Source organism: Chrysemys picta, chromosome 3, assembly GCF_011386835.1.
Source record: "Chrysemys picta bellii isolate R12L10 chromosome 3, ASM1138683v2, whole genome shotgun sequence".
Lineage (NCBI taxonomy): Eukaryota > Metazoa > Chordata > Testudines > Emydidae > Chrysemys > Chrysemys picta.
In genome coordinates this window covers 92,423,265-92,438,903 of record NC_088793.1, presented here as the reverse complement: position 1 = coordinate 92,438,903, position 15,639 = coordinate 92,423,265, and the positions used below count along the sequence as shown (strand labels likewise).

The window sequence follows — 15,639 nt, the reverse complement described above, 5'->3', positions numbered from 1 at the left end:
TTGGCCAAACCGGACAGTCTCTACGCAAAAGAATAAATGGACACAAATCAGACGTCAAGAATTATAACATTCAAAAACCAGTCGGAGAACACTTCAACCTCCCTGGTCACTCAGTTACAGACCTAAAAGTTGCAATTCTCCAACAAAAAACTTCAAAAACGGACTCCAACAAGAAACTGCAGAACTGGAATTAATTTGCAAACTGGACACCATTAAATTAGGCTTGAATAAAGATTGGGAGTGGATGGATTATTACACAAAGTAAAATCTATTTCCCCATGCTAATTTTCCCCTACTGTTACTCATACCTTCTTGTCAACTGTTTGAAATGGGCCATCCTGATTATCTCTACAAAAGTTTTTTTCCTCCTGCTGATAATAGCCCACCTTAAATGATTAGTCTCATTAGAGTTGGAATGGCAACACCTATTTTTTCATGTTCTCTGTGTGTATATATATCTTCCTACTGTATTTTCCACTGCATGCATCCGATCAAGTGGGTTTTAGCCCACGAAAGCTTATGCCCAAATAAATTTGTTAGTCTCTAAGGTGCTACAAGTACTCCTCGTTCTTTTTTTATATATATAATATACTGTGTTCATGCAGAAGTACAAAGGACTGTGACCTTCTAGCTATCACTTTGATGCATTTTTAAAAATACAGGGTGTCACTACTGTAAGTAAGGGATTTGGGAGTCTTTTCCATTTCATGTCTGTCTTTATAGAGTGTTCATAACTTTTTGAGGAAAGTACTCTTTTTATGTGACATTTCTCATACTTGTTCACAGCCTAAAGGTGCATTTTTTCCAAGTTTGGTAAAATTCTATGTGGCCATTTTTGAGTTTTTTGAGCTTTAAAAAAAATAATATTTTCACTACTTCAGAAATTGTTGTGGCTAGCCCTGTATTCACATTTAAATAACTACAAATGGATTATTTTAAAAACTTCAAATGTGGCTTGATGATTTTTTACAAATTTGAAGAAACATCACATACAAATAAATTTTTACACATTCTAAAGAAGACTATGGTGCATACACAGTATGTTTTTTCTATTAAGTTTTTAACATATTGCACCAAAGTACAATATTGCATTTACTGGTGTACAGATTTACGTTGAATCAATGCAGATGTGTTTATTGGGATAGATACATATTTGAATAAATGTACTACAATAATTTTAATATTCCCATGTGTATGTACAATATAAAAATGTTCCCAGTGAATTGTTCCTTTAATCACAAGATAAATACATTTTAATAAGAAAAATGTATATTCTTTCGAAATATATAATGTGCCCATCAAAAGACCTCTATGCATATGTGCAATTAAAAAAATCAAATCTGATATCAAGTAAAAAACTCCACAGAAAAAACAGAGTTTGTCTATTCAACATCTCCCTTAAAGGCCTTGTTAAAGAGATCTGCAGAATGCTCTGAAGGTCAATAGATTTGGTTCTGTTGGACTAAAGAGGGAGATGAAACGGTGGATATGCATCTTATACAGGTAGATTTATTGAATATGTATTCAAAGATTTTTTTATTTTTGAAACAAAATTACTAAATACAAAAAACGGCGTGCAAAGGGGTTAAAATTAAATTACTGGTTCCTAGGCAACTATAATTCAGTTACATTTAACATATATACCATATCCACTTATATAAAATATTATTATGTACAAGGGAGTAGAATTATAAATGTTGTAATCATATGTTTTTATTTCCTGACTTTTGTATAATTTAGATCTCAACAAGAACATTGCATTAATGTAGTTTACGTACTTAATTTTGTTTATTAATTAGAAATGTCAGACATATATACAGCAATATACATATTTAAAAATGACTTTTCTCTGTTAAATTATGACACCTTAATAAGAAATTCCAGAGGAAGCTGTAAACTTTGTTTAGCTCCAAAAGCAGTGATTCAACCTTTTAATTGATTATTAAGTACACCAAGCTTCATGGATTGGCTGAACAATGTATTGTTACGATTATGTACAGTGCAATATTAAAGCTCACACAATTGTTGTAACCTATGAAATGCATATGCAAAACAAGATTAATTAAGGACAGAGTTTGTTTTAAATAAATCTGAATTTCAAAGGCTTTTTCCCCAGACTCTCAAGAAGTGACATTTAAGATAACATTTTAATTTTTAAACTAGTATTAAGAACAAAATAAAATCTAAAGTGCACAAGTTGATAATCTTGGCAAATAAGCCAAAGATTTGAATAACCTTTAAATGGAACTACATTCTGTCTCATAGAGGTAGGAACTCCAAATCAGACCTGGGGACATCTTGACAATGTTTTAGGGAGAAGCTTTCAGTGCTCCTGCCTTGCTGTTTCTGTTCTGTGGCTAAATCATGATCTTCCTTCTTCAGAGCAGTTAATCTGGTGTCTTTCATTAAAATTCCATCAAAATACTACATGTGCTCTATCTACAATGAACCATGCTAGAGGGGCACTCAGACTTCAGCTAATGCAGAATATAGCTGCTGTCTTGTGGTCCTGCAATGAGCTCAATATCAGTGGAGTCCTGTGCCACTGCACTGTGGAGCTCACTCTAGGATAGAGACTTTACTCAGCAAAACTTGTTACATACAGTCCATTACTTCAGTGCTCTATATACTGTTCAAACTTGCAGTTAATTCCTAGCTACAATCTAAATTACTGGTTTAAACGTGTAAAGCTCTTTATGATTCGGGTGACTGAGAAACTGCCTTTCTTCCTGTCATGCCACCATGGCAGAGTTTAGCTGGAGTGCCCAAATGCCAAAGATTTGAACATCTGGGGAGCTGGGTAGGAAAACATCCTCAGTGGAAGGCGCTTAGTTCTGTAACTCATTTCCACCATTTTGTCTCCCTCTTTAGTTGAACAGAGCCAAATCCGTTGACCTTCAGGGGCATACTGCAAATCTCTTTACCTTGACCTTTTATGAGGGAGAAATTGAATGGAGCATCTCTATTTTTTCCTGTGGAGCGTTTTAGTTGATGACAATAGATTAGATTTATGTTTATTTTTAAAAGAAATTGTCTATGCCTATGCATAGAGGTCTTTTGATAGGGACATTAGGTATGTTGAAAGAATAAATAGTTTTTTGAATTAAAAATGTATTTATGCGTGTTGATAAAAAAGGATGCACGCACTGATGCTACTTGTATTTAATGGGAATATAAGACTGGATCAAGTGCTCATTGTTTGGTTTTCTTTGTAACAGGTAACGAACATTCGTAAAGTTCTGAACCGGCTTGATAAACCAGAAGGTCTTTACCCTAATTACCTGAATCCCAGTAGCGGTCAATGGGGTCAACGTAAGTATGGCAGTTCTTCAGAACGGCCAGTTAACTATTTTTACATACCATCTCTAGGAAGAAATAAACTCTTGATTGTTTCTCTCACTCTTACCAATTGACAAACCTGAGTTCTACTTGAGTTACTTATTTTTCTACCCACTTCATATATGTTAGTGTATATTTCTCTGACCTCTAGCATATTTGTTAGTAGAAAGCTTTTGAATGAGTCTAAGTGTGTGGTTGAAAAATATCTTTTTTCATTGAAAAATTTAAAGTGCTCTGTTAAGGCTGCTGTTTAAAGAAATGCTATCAGTTTGTCTTGGATCAAAATTCTATGTTGGTATAAATTGGTTTAGTTTCACTGAAGTTAATGAAACTGTGCCAGTTTATATTAGCTGAGGATTTGCCTCTATATTTCTTCTGTGAGTGCTTCCCTACGTCCATTACACTGTAGGCGTATGTGTCTCATGCATTGGTTCCAGAGAGTTTTCCCTAGTGGTATCTGTAGGGGCCGTCCTACCCATACCCCAGTTCTGAATGGAGGGCACAGAGAAAGGAGCCACCCCACCCCTTCTTGAGTTTTTCTTACCTTCTGTAATCAGTAGTCGGAGCATTCTTTGTTCACAACCTTGCTCCTTGAGAACAAACTTTAGCTAACTTTTGCCTATTGCTACTGTGTTTCATCCGTTGGACATTATTTTTCTTTCTATATTTTCCTCTATATTTAAAATTATTCCCTTTAGTTCATTTTCTGAATTGGGCAGATCTCCAGGTCTCGCCTAGTACTGGGGAGCCTATGCCAAGGTCGCCAGCTTTCAAGCCTTGCTTTGGTTGTCAAAAGCAGATTCCTATCAGTGACCCTCATTCACACTGTCTTAAGTGCTTGGATGGGAGCCACATAAGAGACAGATGCTCGTTATGCCAGGGCTTAAAGACCCAGAATGAAAAAGCTGAGGGAAGAGCAGCTTTGATGTCTTCTTACAGAGGCTGCTCTTAGATCAGTGTCTGAACCCTCTTGGTTGTCAAATGGAAGCTCAACAATTACTCCTCCTTGGAGTGCTCCCCCAGCTTTACCAGCAGATAAAAGCCACAAGAGATTCCCATCACTGGGACTGTCTTCTTTAAGGTCTACACAGCAGCTAGACACCCATGGCTGGCTGGTGCCAGCTGATTCAAGCTCACAGGGCTTGGGCTATGGGGCTGTTTCATTACTGTGTAGACTTCCAGGCTTGGGCTGGAGCACAGGATCTAGGGCCCTGCTCAGGATCAGCCCGAGACCAGAAGTCTACACAGTAATAAAACAGCCCCACAGCCCAACCCTCACAAGCCTGAGTCGGCTGGCACAGGCCAGCCACAGATGTCTAATTGAAGTGTAGACATACCCCTAACCCATTCAGAAGCATATGAAATCATCAGTATCACGTTATTTGAAGCCCAGGCTCCGGGAGTGCTCTGCAGAAGGTCATGCTGGTACTTATGGTAGAGTGTGCCCTTTGGCTTGCTGCTCCTCTGTACTGGCTCACTTGGATTCCCTAGACCTTTGCCGTTTACACCAGAATGCTCCCAGGGACCATTGAGACAGGCGACTACTTCAGTTACAGCACTAGGTCAGTCATCATTGTCCTAGAGGCCTATATAGCAACAAGAGACCTACTATGCTGGTCAGTACCAGCATTGCCATTGATTCAGGGTGAAGACCCTATTCCACCACCATTGCAGGTTCTGCACTCATAAGGTCTAGTACAGTCTGCTGTGGGCCCATCAACCTTATGCCCTGTACTGGATTCATCAGCCTCTTCTATGTCCATCTCTAGACCTCTGGTACTGGCTCCATCTTGTTGCACAGTATCCAGAAGTGGGAAACATTTCATTCTTCCCCTTCTACTGTGTTCCTCGCATAGATTCATAGATTCCAAGACCAGAAGGGACCACTGTGATCATCTAGCCTGACCTCCTGTATTAACACACGTTATAGAACTTGCCAACATAATTCCTAGAGCATATTGTTTATAAAAACGTAGTCGATTTAAAAACTGTCAGTGATGGAGAATCCACTGTGACCCCTGGTCTGCTAAGATCCTGAAACCGGTGCCCAGCCCCTTCAAGTCCCCTTCATTTGTCTAGATACACTTCCTCCCCTCCCCGCCCCCCAAGTCCACTTGGCTGAGGGAATTCTAGTATTCTAGTTGCACCCTTCAGAGGCAGTGTGGAAGTAAAGCAAGCATTTGTGGGATGTTTCTCTATTGACTTCTTCAGAGTAGCAACATGGTCTTCCATCAACACGTTTACTAGACAATATGCACTTCTTGCTTGCATCAAGAAAAGAAACAAATGTGGGAAAAATGGTTCTATAATTCCTCTTATGATGAGACTTCAAGGCCCATTGCGTTTGATAACAGCTTGGGAGTCACCTAAAGCGTAAAAGACATACGCGAGCACTTGAAGAAGAAAGAATGGTTATTCGCCATCTTGTAACTGTTGTTTTTCGAAATGTGTTGCATATGTCTGCTATATGCCAACTGTCTTTCCCAACACATCGGAGTCTACCATTGGCATGCCAGTCCAAAAGAACTAAAGGAGGGTTGGGGTGGCTCCATTCAGAGCACGAGGAGCCAGAGCATGAGCAGGGCTGCCCCTATGGGTACTGCTAAGAAAAATTCCCCAGCACTGGTGGTGCATGAGATGCATCCAGACCTACAATTTAATGGTCATATGCAACACATCTCAAAGAACAACAGTTATGAGAAGGTGGATAACATTTTTCTACAGATGAGTGTTTATTCTGCTGACATTAAATGATGCTGGCAGACAATTAAGGAAGTAAGCTAAACAGAATTATATTGCCTTCAATTCCATTGGAAATATCATGAGGAAAAATCTAACAACTACCAATTAGTGGGGAATGAATATGTAGAACAGGGATCGGCATGGGTTGTTGAATTAGAAGGTGTTACTAGAATCCCTTTTTTATATTGTTACACTATTAAACAGTTGTGGTTTGGGGGGTTTTACATGACGGGACATTGGTTTGCTTTTACTGTAGCAATCCCATCATCGAAATTCTTCTGAACAGTTGATTCAGCGCACCCACTGAAAAGAAACAAAATAGAAATTATTAAAATATTTGGGCCGAGATCCACAGAGGTACTTAGGTACCTATCTCATGCCCTAGCCCCAGCTGGATCTTCAAGCCAGCTGAAGATAGGCATTCCCCGGCCTGTCTCATCTGTGGGACCTGATCTGGCAGGCATGCTCAGAGCACTGCTATTGGATTGAGGCCCATTCAAAATCCAGCAGAATGAGGAAGAGGTAGTGGTGCCACCCTTATAATTTTTAGCCCACTAGATAGAGCACTTATCGAGGATGTGGGCACTCCCATTCAATTCCCCCCCTCTGGCTGATGGGGAGAAGGGTTCAAATCTTTTCTAAGGAGAGAACCCTAACTATTGGATTTTGGGATATTCTAATGTGGGCCTCTCTCCATCTTAACTTGTTCCACTTTGGATAGATGCTGAAATAGTCATTGGGCCAGAGAGAGAGAGAGACTGAGAATGACTGTATGTTCTGGTAGTTAGAGACTCACCTGGAGGTGGGAGACCCAGGGTCCAGTCCCTCTGCTCCAATGACTCTTCAATTATTTATCTAAAGTGTAACAGCTTCCATTGGCTAGCTTACGCAGCTACCCACCTAGCATGCTGGCTTTTGTAGATCGCATTTTTAGGTGCTTATCTCTCCTCATTCATCATATAGAGAGGCTGGGTGCCTAACCCAGGCTTTGTGGATTCTAGTGATTTTCAAGGTATCTAAAAATTAGGCATTGCAGCACCTAAGTTCCTCTGCGAAACCAGGCCTTAGAATATAAAAGAAAAATAATTGTTTTGGGAAAGTTGTTCTTTTTAAACATGTTTAGTAAAGTATTTTAGAGGGAATGACATAGTTTAGAAAGTCTCTTGCTGGTTTTAAATGCCAGTTTTTGAAGAAACTATTTAATATTGACTTCCTTATATTTGTTCGTGTTTTCTGCTTTTTAAATAAATGATCTACATGCACACTAGAGGACAAAAGAAAAGATGGATAGGAAAAATCATTTAAGTCAGCATGAACACATAGGTTTTATTCTCTAGACACCCACTTTTTCAGTCTAGCATAACACTAAGTTGGCACGATCTGGTAGTCTTTCATCCTTTCACTTTTTTTTTCTTTTTCTTTAAACAGAGGAACAGGTTGCTTATTCTGTCTTGTCCTGTCATTTTGACTATATCAGACAGCTCAGTTCATTTCAAAGCTTGCCAAGCATGTAGTCGGTTAAACAAGACACACAATGGGAGGGGACATAAGGAATCCTCACTGTTCTGTTTGCAGCCTGGGTATATTGGAGAGTTGTCCCCAAAGGCAAAGGAAGTGACTGTTTTATTGAATAATGGAATCCCAAGATTTGAGGACCTAAATGATACTCTTATATCTGTCTTTAATTTTTTTTTTTTAAAAAGCCCTAAATGTAGGAATATCTCTCCATTTTAATAAATTTCCAGTCAATTGTTATGCCAGTTTGTAAATTCATAAGAGTTCTTGGAAGTCTTTTTACCACCAGGCTTTAGCCTGAACAAACTCAGTTTATAACATTCCTCTGACTCCATTTTGTACTTCTTTTTATCAACAGTGTTATAAAGCAGTAGTTTTCAAGCTGTGGTCCACAGACTACACCTCTACCCCAATATAACGCTATCCTCGGGAGCCAAAAAATCTTACCACGTTATAGGTGAAACTGCGTTATATCGAACTTGCTTTGATCTGCCGGAGCGCGCAGTCCTGCCCCCTCCAGAGCGCTGCTTTACCGTGTTATATCCGAATTCGTGTTATATCGGGTCGCGTTATATCGGGGTAGAGGTGTATTTCTAAGATTTTCAAAGGAGTCCGCACATCCATTTGAAATTTTTTAGGGATCCACAAATGAAAAAAGGTTGAAAACCACTGTTATAAAGCATAGGCACAGGTAACCACAACCTTTTGTAACGTCATACCCATATTGACTTAGCAAGGCTTTTTAAATCTTAGAGAGCGAGAGAGACATGTGCATGCAAAAAACATGCATACATCTGTATATTTCTATGTATGTTTTAAGACAGTGGGCACTGTTGGCTAGGAAGGCCTTCTCCATGCCTGTGACCCTGTGCTTAGGCAATTATAGTTGCCTACTCCTCTGCCTGTCCCCCTTTATCGGCCACAGAAACTCTGTTTTATTAAGATATGTCAGCTAGCAACTGCCCTGAATAGATCTTCAAACACAATTGTCCTTGACTAAAACAATAATAATATTTACTGCCATAGGTACAGAAAGAGAGGTCATAAAATGAATGAGAAATATGACTAAGCTAAAACCTCATTAGTCTGGCATTAAACTTACCTAATATTGCAGTGCCTCATGTGGTAGGAAAGCCCTTACTCTCACCCAGTTTAAAAGCTGCCACTGTGTCTCTGTGATTTGTCCTTTTTTAAAAGTGAATTAAATTCTAATTCTGCTGTTTAGGCTTTTGACCTTTCTTATGTTTATATAATAGCGCCTCAAAAACTTCTCTTTTGTATCAAATCAAATCCCTGGTACATGTCCGGGAGCTTGTAATTTATAAAGCCATCTTCTTTTACCAATGGCATGTAATTTGTATATGGAAATTAGCTTCTTGTCCATACAAACCACGAACACAAGTGTTGATGCAGGTCGATCCATGGCATGTTAAAAAAGCAACAAATAAAATAAAGTCTACATTTGTTTCCTCTGTTCCAATTCAATTGCTTTTTTGTTTGCAAGCACGGATTTTTCACAATGGAAGAAAACAAGAACTAAAGTCATAAAAAGATGTTTTATTTGAGATTATTTTTCCAGTGCCTATTGATTGCAACAAAAAACTAATTGCCACAATATAGAAGTATTCAACTCACAAACATCAGCCAGGGAGAAAAAAAAAACGGTTCTGAATGTTAGTGTTTCAGTGCTGTAACTCTGAAGGACATTGTTGGTTCACTGCCATTGTTCTTGTAAATTCATTTAGTCCTTGTTATTTTGACAGTAACCTTACAGTGATTTGCTGCAGCATGCACCAATTGGATTTGTCTCCTGCAATAATGTATATAATAATAAGACTTATTATTGATGAGATTATGCTTGTGCTATTTAGTTTGCAAATGTCAGGGGTTTCTATGGTAATTTTATTTAGGAAACTGTAAAGGTCATTTAAATGCTGCTGTTCAGTGATCAGCCCTCCATCATAGGAAAACTGCTCTTGGTTTTTTTGAAGAAGCCTTTTTTCCTTTTGGATCATGAACGATAATTAAATGGTATATACTCTTCAAAAATTAAAGATCTAATCTTTTTAAAAAGCTCTTCATAATTCTGGTAATTCATAATTCAAAACCCTGCATAATCATAGTGCATTTGTTTGGGGTGGGATAGTAGGAAACATTTTGGACACCTAAATTGGACACTGGAGATCACAGGCTAGTGGAGAAAAGACACACTGTCATGGTGAAGTTTTAATGGAAATACACGTAGATTCTATATTTGCATGACTTTCCAACGCCCAAGGTGAGCAAGAGGATGCATTTTGTTAATGGGGGGAGGGAATTTAGGAATTTTAAAAATTCCATTCAACTTCATAGAGAAGCAAGGATAGCCTTGCAGTCAAGGCCCAGGACTAGGAGTTAGGAGTCATTGGCTCTATATCTAGCTATGCCACAGACTTCCTGTTAACTCCTGTGTGCCTCAGTCCCCAAATCTGTGAAACTAGATGATTTTAATTGATTAGTATCAGTAAAGCACTTTGAAGTCCTCTTATTGAAGATGCTCAATAAATGCTAATTATTAATATGAGTAACAATAGTTTTATTAGAAAATATTATTTGTGGAAGAGGAAATCTTTATCTAGTGCTCTTGTTCCAAAGTGTTGTAGAGGGCACTTAAGGCAAAACTAGTTATAGTAATACTTGAGATATTGAAATATTTACTCAGTAGGAATATATTAAAATAATGTGGTGGTCTTTTAAAAACTTGCCTGTTACTTTAGATAACTAGATATGGGGCTGATCCTGCAAACTGGATCATCAGTAGCTTTAATCATGTGAACAATCCCATTTCCTTCAAGAGGACTAACTCATGTAAGTAAAGTTAGTCACATCATAAAATCCTCAAATCCTAAATATTTGCAGTTGAACACCCATAGTATTTGCATTATCAAGGTATTTTCTGCAGTAGATCTGGGGCAATACAAAGGAACATTGCACGTACTGAGGTAACCTTGAGAGAGAGAGAGAGAGTGTGTGTGTGTGTGTGTGTGTGTGTGTGTGTGTGTGTGTGTTTTTTATATATATATAGGATAAAGTTGGCACATTTTTAAGGGCCACCACAAGAATGTTCGCCATAGTTCTTAGAAATGCCTGAAGTTCAAAGTTATAATTTTTTTAAAAATAGCTAATTTTTTAAACGCTACAAGGGCAATCTTCAAATGTGCTGAACTGACTTAGCAGCAGAAATCCTATTGAAAATCAATGGGGCCTGTGCTCCTAACTCACTTAGATGCTTGTAAAATTTTCAGTTTAGAATAATTAACTGTTAATCCCAGCAGAATAAGGAATGCATTTGTGACATTAGGAATGGGTTTTTTGCCAACTTTTTCTGTTTTTTTAAAAAAAGTTACAATATATTATAGTTACACATCTTTAAGTATTTTTCTGAGGTTTTGGGCTATATTTATTACATGATAGTTATAGGGAGGTATACTGAAATTTGTTAATCTATCACAGTTTCAAACTGTAATTGTGTTTCAGTGCTCAAATTCAAGGTGGAATTGCTGAATCCTCTTTTTCTCTTTTCAGATCACGTCTCCGTTGGAGGACTTGGAGATAGCTTTTATGAGTATTTGCTCAAGGCATGGTTGATGTCAGACAAGACAGATGAAGAAGGCAAGAAAATGTATTATGATGCTGTTCAGGTAAATGAGATATTTAAATCTTTCTTGCCATAATAATCTAATCTATAATGTTCCTAAAGAAGCAGGCTCTGGGGAGAATGAGGGATTTATGCCTTTGCTACCACAGTGAATAAGTTTTTTAAAAACTAGTTGTTTTATAAGACTTTATCAGATATAAATCTTAGAACAGTGCAGATGGTCTGTAGGAATCTAAAACTGAACTGAAATTATTTCAATTCAGGTTATAAAAACAGTATCTAATATTTAAAAATGTGTATAAAATGTGCATTAGTGTGTAATTTTTTAAAGAAAGCTTTATCTACAAGCAGTGCCAACTAGGATTCCAATTTTCGTCATGATAACATAAATTAGATGCTTTTCTGTCCCTTTTCTTATGTTTATGATATAGGAAATCCCTCTACTATGTGTTTTAATTCCCAAAACATATTACTGAAACTGCTAGAGTATTTTGAATGTGGGCATAATAGTGTATATAGTATATAATCAGTCTGTGGATAATTATCGGTGAAATTACAGTACTGCATTAGTGTTGCATAAGCACATTAGTTACATCATATATTCATTTTTCAGCTTTTGTGAAGTGACAAAGTGCTTGAATTGAACTGTGATTGGAAAAAAGTTTATCCAAAAATAAAAATTGTGCATAGTCACTCCCAAATGCAGAATACATTGCAATAATATAAAAGATCAATGGGGAAGGATACAGCAAAAGATCAATGGGGAAGGATACATTCTGGCCACCAGTGAAAGGTCCAGAGACTGCTCACCACCTGGATGAAAATAGGAGAGCAAGCTGCCTTTATTAAGGCCACAGGTTCAGATCCTTGTAGTCTTTTGGTAGGCTTCCTTTTGCCTGTTTCACCTCAGTTTTTTCTGAACTGAGCATGAGCCAACTGTTTTTCATCTAGGTGTATATTTGCCTCAGATACTGTAACAAAGAGGAGTCAACATTATCTGTGCTAGATGGTGAGGCAGAGCTATTTGTTAGCATAGTGATGATCCTGTAACTTACAGCATCCTTCAGTCTACCCATGCCTTACGTAAGTGTTGAACAAAGCTTGTCTACACAGAAAAGTGTTACCAGTTATATCGATATAATTATACCAGTTTGGTTAAACTAATGTAGTTATACAAGTATAACCCCCCTGTGTGGTCACACTTGTTCTGGTACAAAAGTGGCTTTATTTGATTTAGTTTAAACCTGTTTCCAAATGACATAAGCTACACTGAAAAAAAAATGCCTTCTTACACCAGAGTAAGGATGGGTTGATGGGTTGAAACAGTGTGTGTTATACCAGTATAACTATGTTGATTTAAATTCACACCTTAACTTATACTAGTTGTTGGAATTATCATCATTAATATAGGATACTACCATGACACCGATTTAACCATACATTCCTTCGTTAAATCTAAAGGTCACATGGCATTTCTACAATTGCTTTAAGCATGTCTAAAAAGCTTAAATAATAAGCATTTTATTATGTCCAAACAGTAACAAAATATTTATACGCGTTTGATTAAAATACTTACTTACGGGCTGACCCAGGGTGGTTAGACTCATATTGGTCATCTTCAACTTGGTCAGGCAGGTATTAACAATGAGCCCTTTAAGAGTTCGCTTTTTATACCCTATAATAAACAAGTGATGTTATTGCCAATTATTAGACCTGAGTGAAGTCCTTTTTTATAATACATTAAACTAACAGATATAGCCAATTATTTACAGCATCTGATACCCAATTAACCGTGTTTTATTTCAGTTACTTAAGACCAAATCGTAAATAAGAAAACACTATAAGTTTAACACAACTCTTCTTTCTCATGATTTCATTCTTTGTGGTCACATGATTTAGGCCTATTTCTCATGCTTCAGAGTAGCAGCCGTGTTAGTCTGTATCCGCAAAAAGAACAGGAGTACTTGTGGCACCTTAGAGGCTAACAAATTTATTAGGGCATAAGCTTTCGTGGACTACAGCCCACTTATGCATCCGAAGAAGAGGGCTGTAGTCCACGAAAGCTTATGCTCTAATAAATTTGTTAGCCTCTAAGGTGCCACAAGTACTCCAGTTCTTTTTTCTCATGCTATTATCACAACCCATTTATTTAAATATTTTGGATGTTTTCTACTTTTTCAAATATATTGATTTCAATTACAACACAGAATAAAAAGTGTACAGTGCTCACTTTATATTTATTTTTATTACAAATATTTACACTGTAAAAAGCAAAAGAAATACTATTTTTCAATTCTCCTAATACAAGTACAATCAATCTCTTTATCATGAAAGTTGAACTTACAAATGTAGAATTACGTACAAAAAATAACTGCATTCAAAAACAAAACAATGTAAAACCTTAGAGCCAAGTCCACTCAGTCCTATTTCTTGTTCAGCCAATTGCTAAGACAAACAAGTTTGTTTACATTTGTAGGAGATAATGCTGCCCACTTTTTGTTGACAATGTCACCTGAAAGTGAGAACGGGTGTTCACATGGTTCACTGTTGTAGCCGGCGTCACAAGATATTTACATGCCAGATGCGCTAAAGATTCATATGTCCTTTCATGCTTCAACCACCATTCCAGAGGACGTGTCCTTGCTGATTACGAGTTCTGCTCGATAACTATCCAAAGCAATGCGGCACAACACATGTTTATTTTCATAGAATCATAGAATATCAGGATTGGAAGGGACCTCAGGAGGTCATTTAGTCCAACCCCCTGCTCAAAGCAGGACAAATTACCAACTAAATTATTCCAGCCAGGGCTTTGTCAATCCTGACCTTAAAAACCTCTAAGGGAGGAGATTCCACGACCTCCCTAGGTAACCCATTCCAGTGCTTCACCACCCTCCTAGAGAAAAAGTTTTTCCTAATATCCAACCTAAACCTCCCCCACTGCAACTTGAGACCATTACTCCTTGTTCTGTCAATCTGAGTCAAATGCCACCAGCAGAAGGTTGATTTTCTTTTTTGGTGGTTCGGGTTCTGTAGTTTCCGCATCGGAGTGTTGCTCTTTTAAGACTTCTGAAAGCATGTTCTACACCTCATCCCTCTCAAATTTTGGAAGGCATTTCAGATTCTTAAACCTTGGGTTTAGTACTGTAGCTATCTTTAGAAATCTTACATTGGTACCTTTGCATTTTGTCAAATCTGCAGTGAAACTGTTCTTAAAATGAACAACATGTGCTGGGTCATAAGGACAGCCATACTGGGTCAGACTAAAGGTCCATTTAGCCCAGTATCCTGTCTTCCAACAGTGGCCAATGCCAGGTGCCCCAGAGGGAATGAACAGAACAGGTAATCATCAAGTGATCCATCCCCTGTCGCCCATTCCCAGCTTCTGGCAAACAGAGGTGAGGGACACCATCCCTGTTCATCCTGGTTAATAGCCATTGGTGGACCTATTCTCCATGAACTTATCCAGTTCTTTTTTGAATCCTGTTATACTTTTGGCCTTCACAGCATCCTCTGGCAAGGAGTTCCAGAGTTTGACACTGCGTTGTGGGAAAAATACTTCCTTTTGTTTGTTTTAAACCTGCTGCCTATTAATTTCATTTGGTGACTCCTAGTTCTTGTGTTATGAGAAGCAGTAAATACACTTCCTTATTTATTTTCTCCACACCAGTCATGATTTTATAGGCCTCTATCATATCCCCCCCTTAATCATCTCTTTTCCAAGCTGAGAAGTCCCAGTCTTATTACTCTCTCCTCATATAGCAGCCATTCCATACCCCTAATCATTTTTGTTGCGCTTTTCTGAACCTTTTCCAATTCCAGTATATCTTTTTTGAGATGGGGAGACCAAATCTACACGCAGTATTCAAGATGTGGGCATACCATGGATTTATTTAGAGGCAATATGATATTTTCTCTCTTATTATCTATCCCTTAATGATTCCAAACATTCTGTTTCCTTTTTTGACTGCTACTGCACATTGAGTGGATGTTTTCAGAGAACTAACCACAATGACTCCAAAATCTCTTTCTTGAGTGATGATAGCCAATTTAGATCCCCTCATCCAAGACTGCAGTAACATGAAATAAATGGCAGAATGTCGGTAAAACAGAAACGGAGACATAAAATACTCCCCCAAGGATTTCAGTCACAAATTATTTAACGCATTATTTTTTTAATGAGTATCATCAACATGGAAGCATGTCTCTGGAACGGTGTCCGAAGCATGAAGGGACATACGAATGTTTAGCATCTCTGGCATGTAAAACCTTGCAATGCTGGCTACAAAAGTGCTATGTGAACGCCTGTTCTCACTTTCAGGTGACATTGTAAATAAGAAGCAGGCAGCATTATCTCCTGTAAATGTAAACAAACTTGTTTGTCTTTGCGATTGGCTGAACAAGAA

At 37.8% G+C, this 15,639-nt stretch overlaps 1 protein-coding gene across 1 annotated transcript in view; it reads left to right on the top strand.

Annotated features, from left to right (window-relative positions):
• Positions 1-15,639, top strand: part of MAN1A1 (mannosidase alpha class 1A member 1) — a 216,425-nt gene that overhangs the window by 163,149 nt on the left and 37,637 nt on the right. The window contains exons 7-8 of the mRNA XM_005280172.4: positions 3,219-3,312; positions 11,161-11,276. Of these exons, the coding sequence (XP_005280229.1) occupies positions 3,219-3,312; positions 11,161-11,276 (210 nt within the window). The remainder of the gene's footprint in view (positions 1-3,218; positions 3,313-11,160; positions 11,277-15,639) is intronic.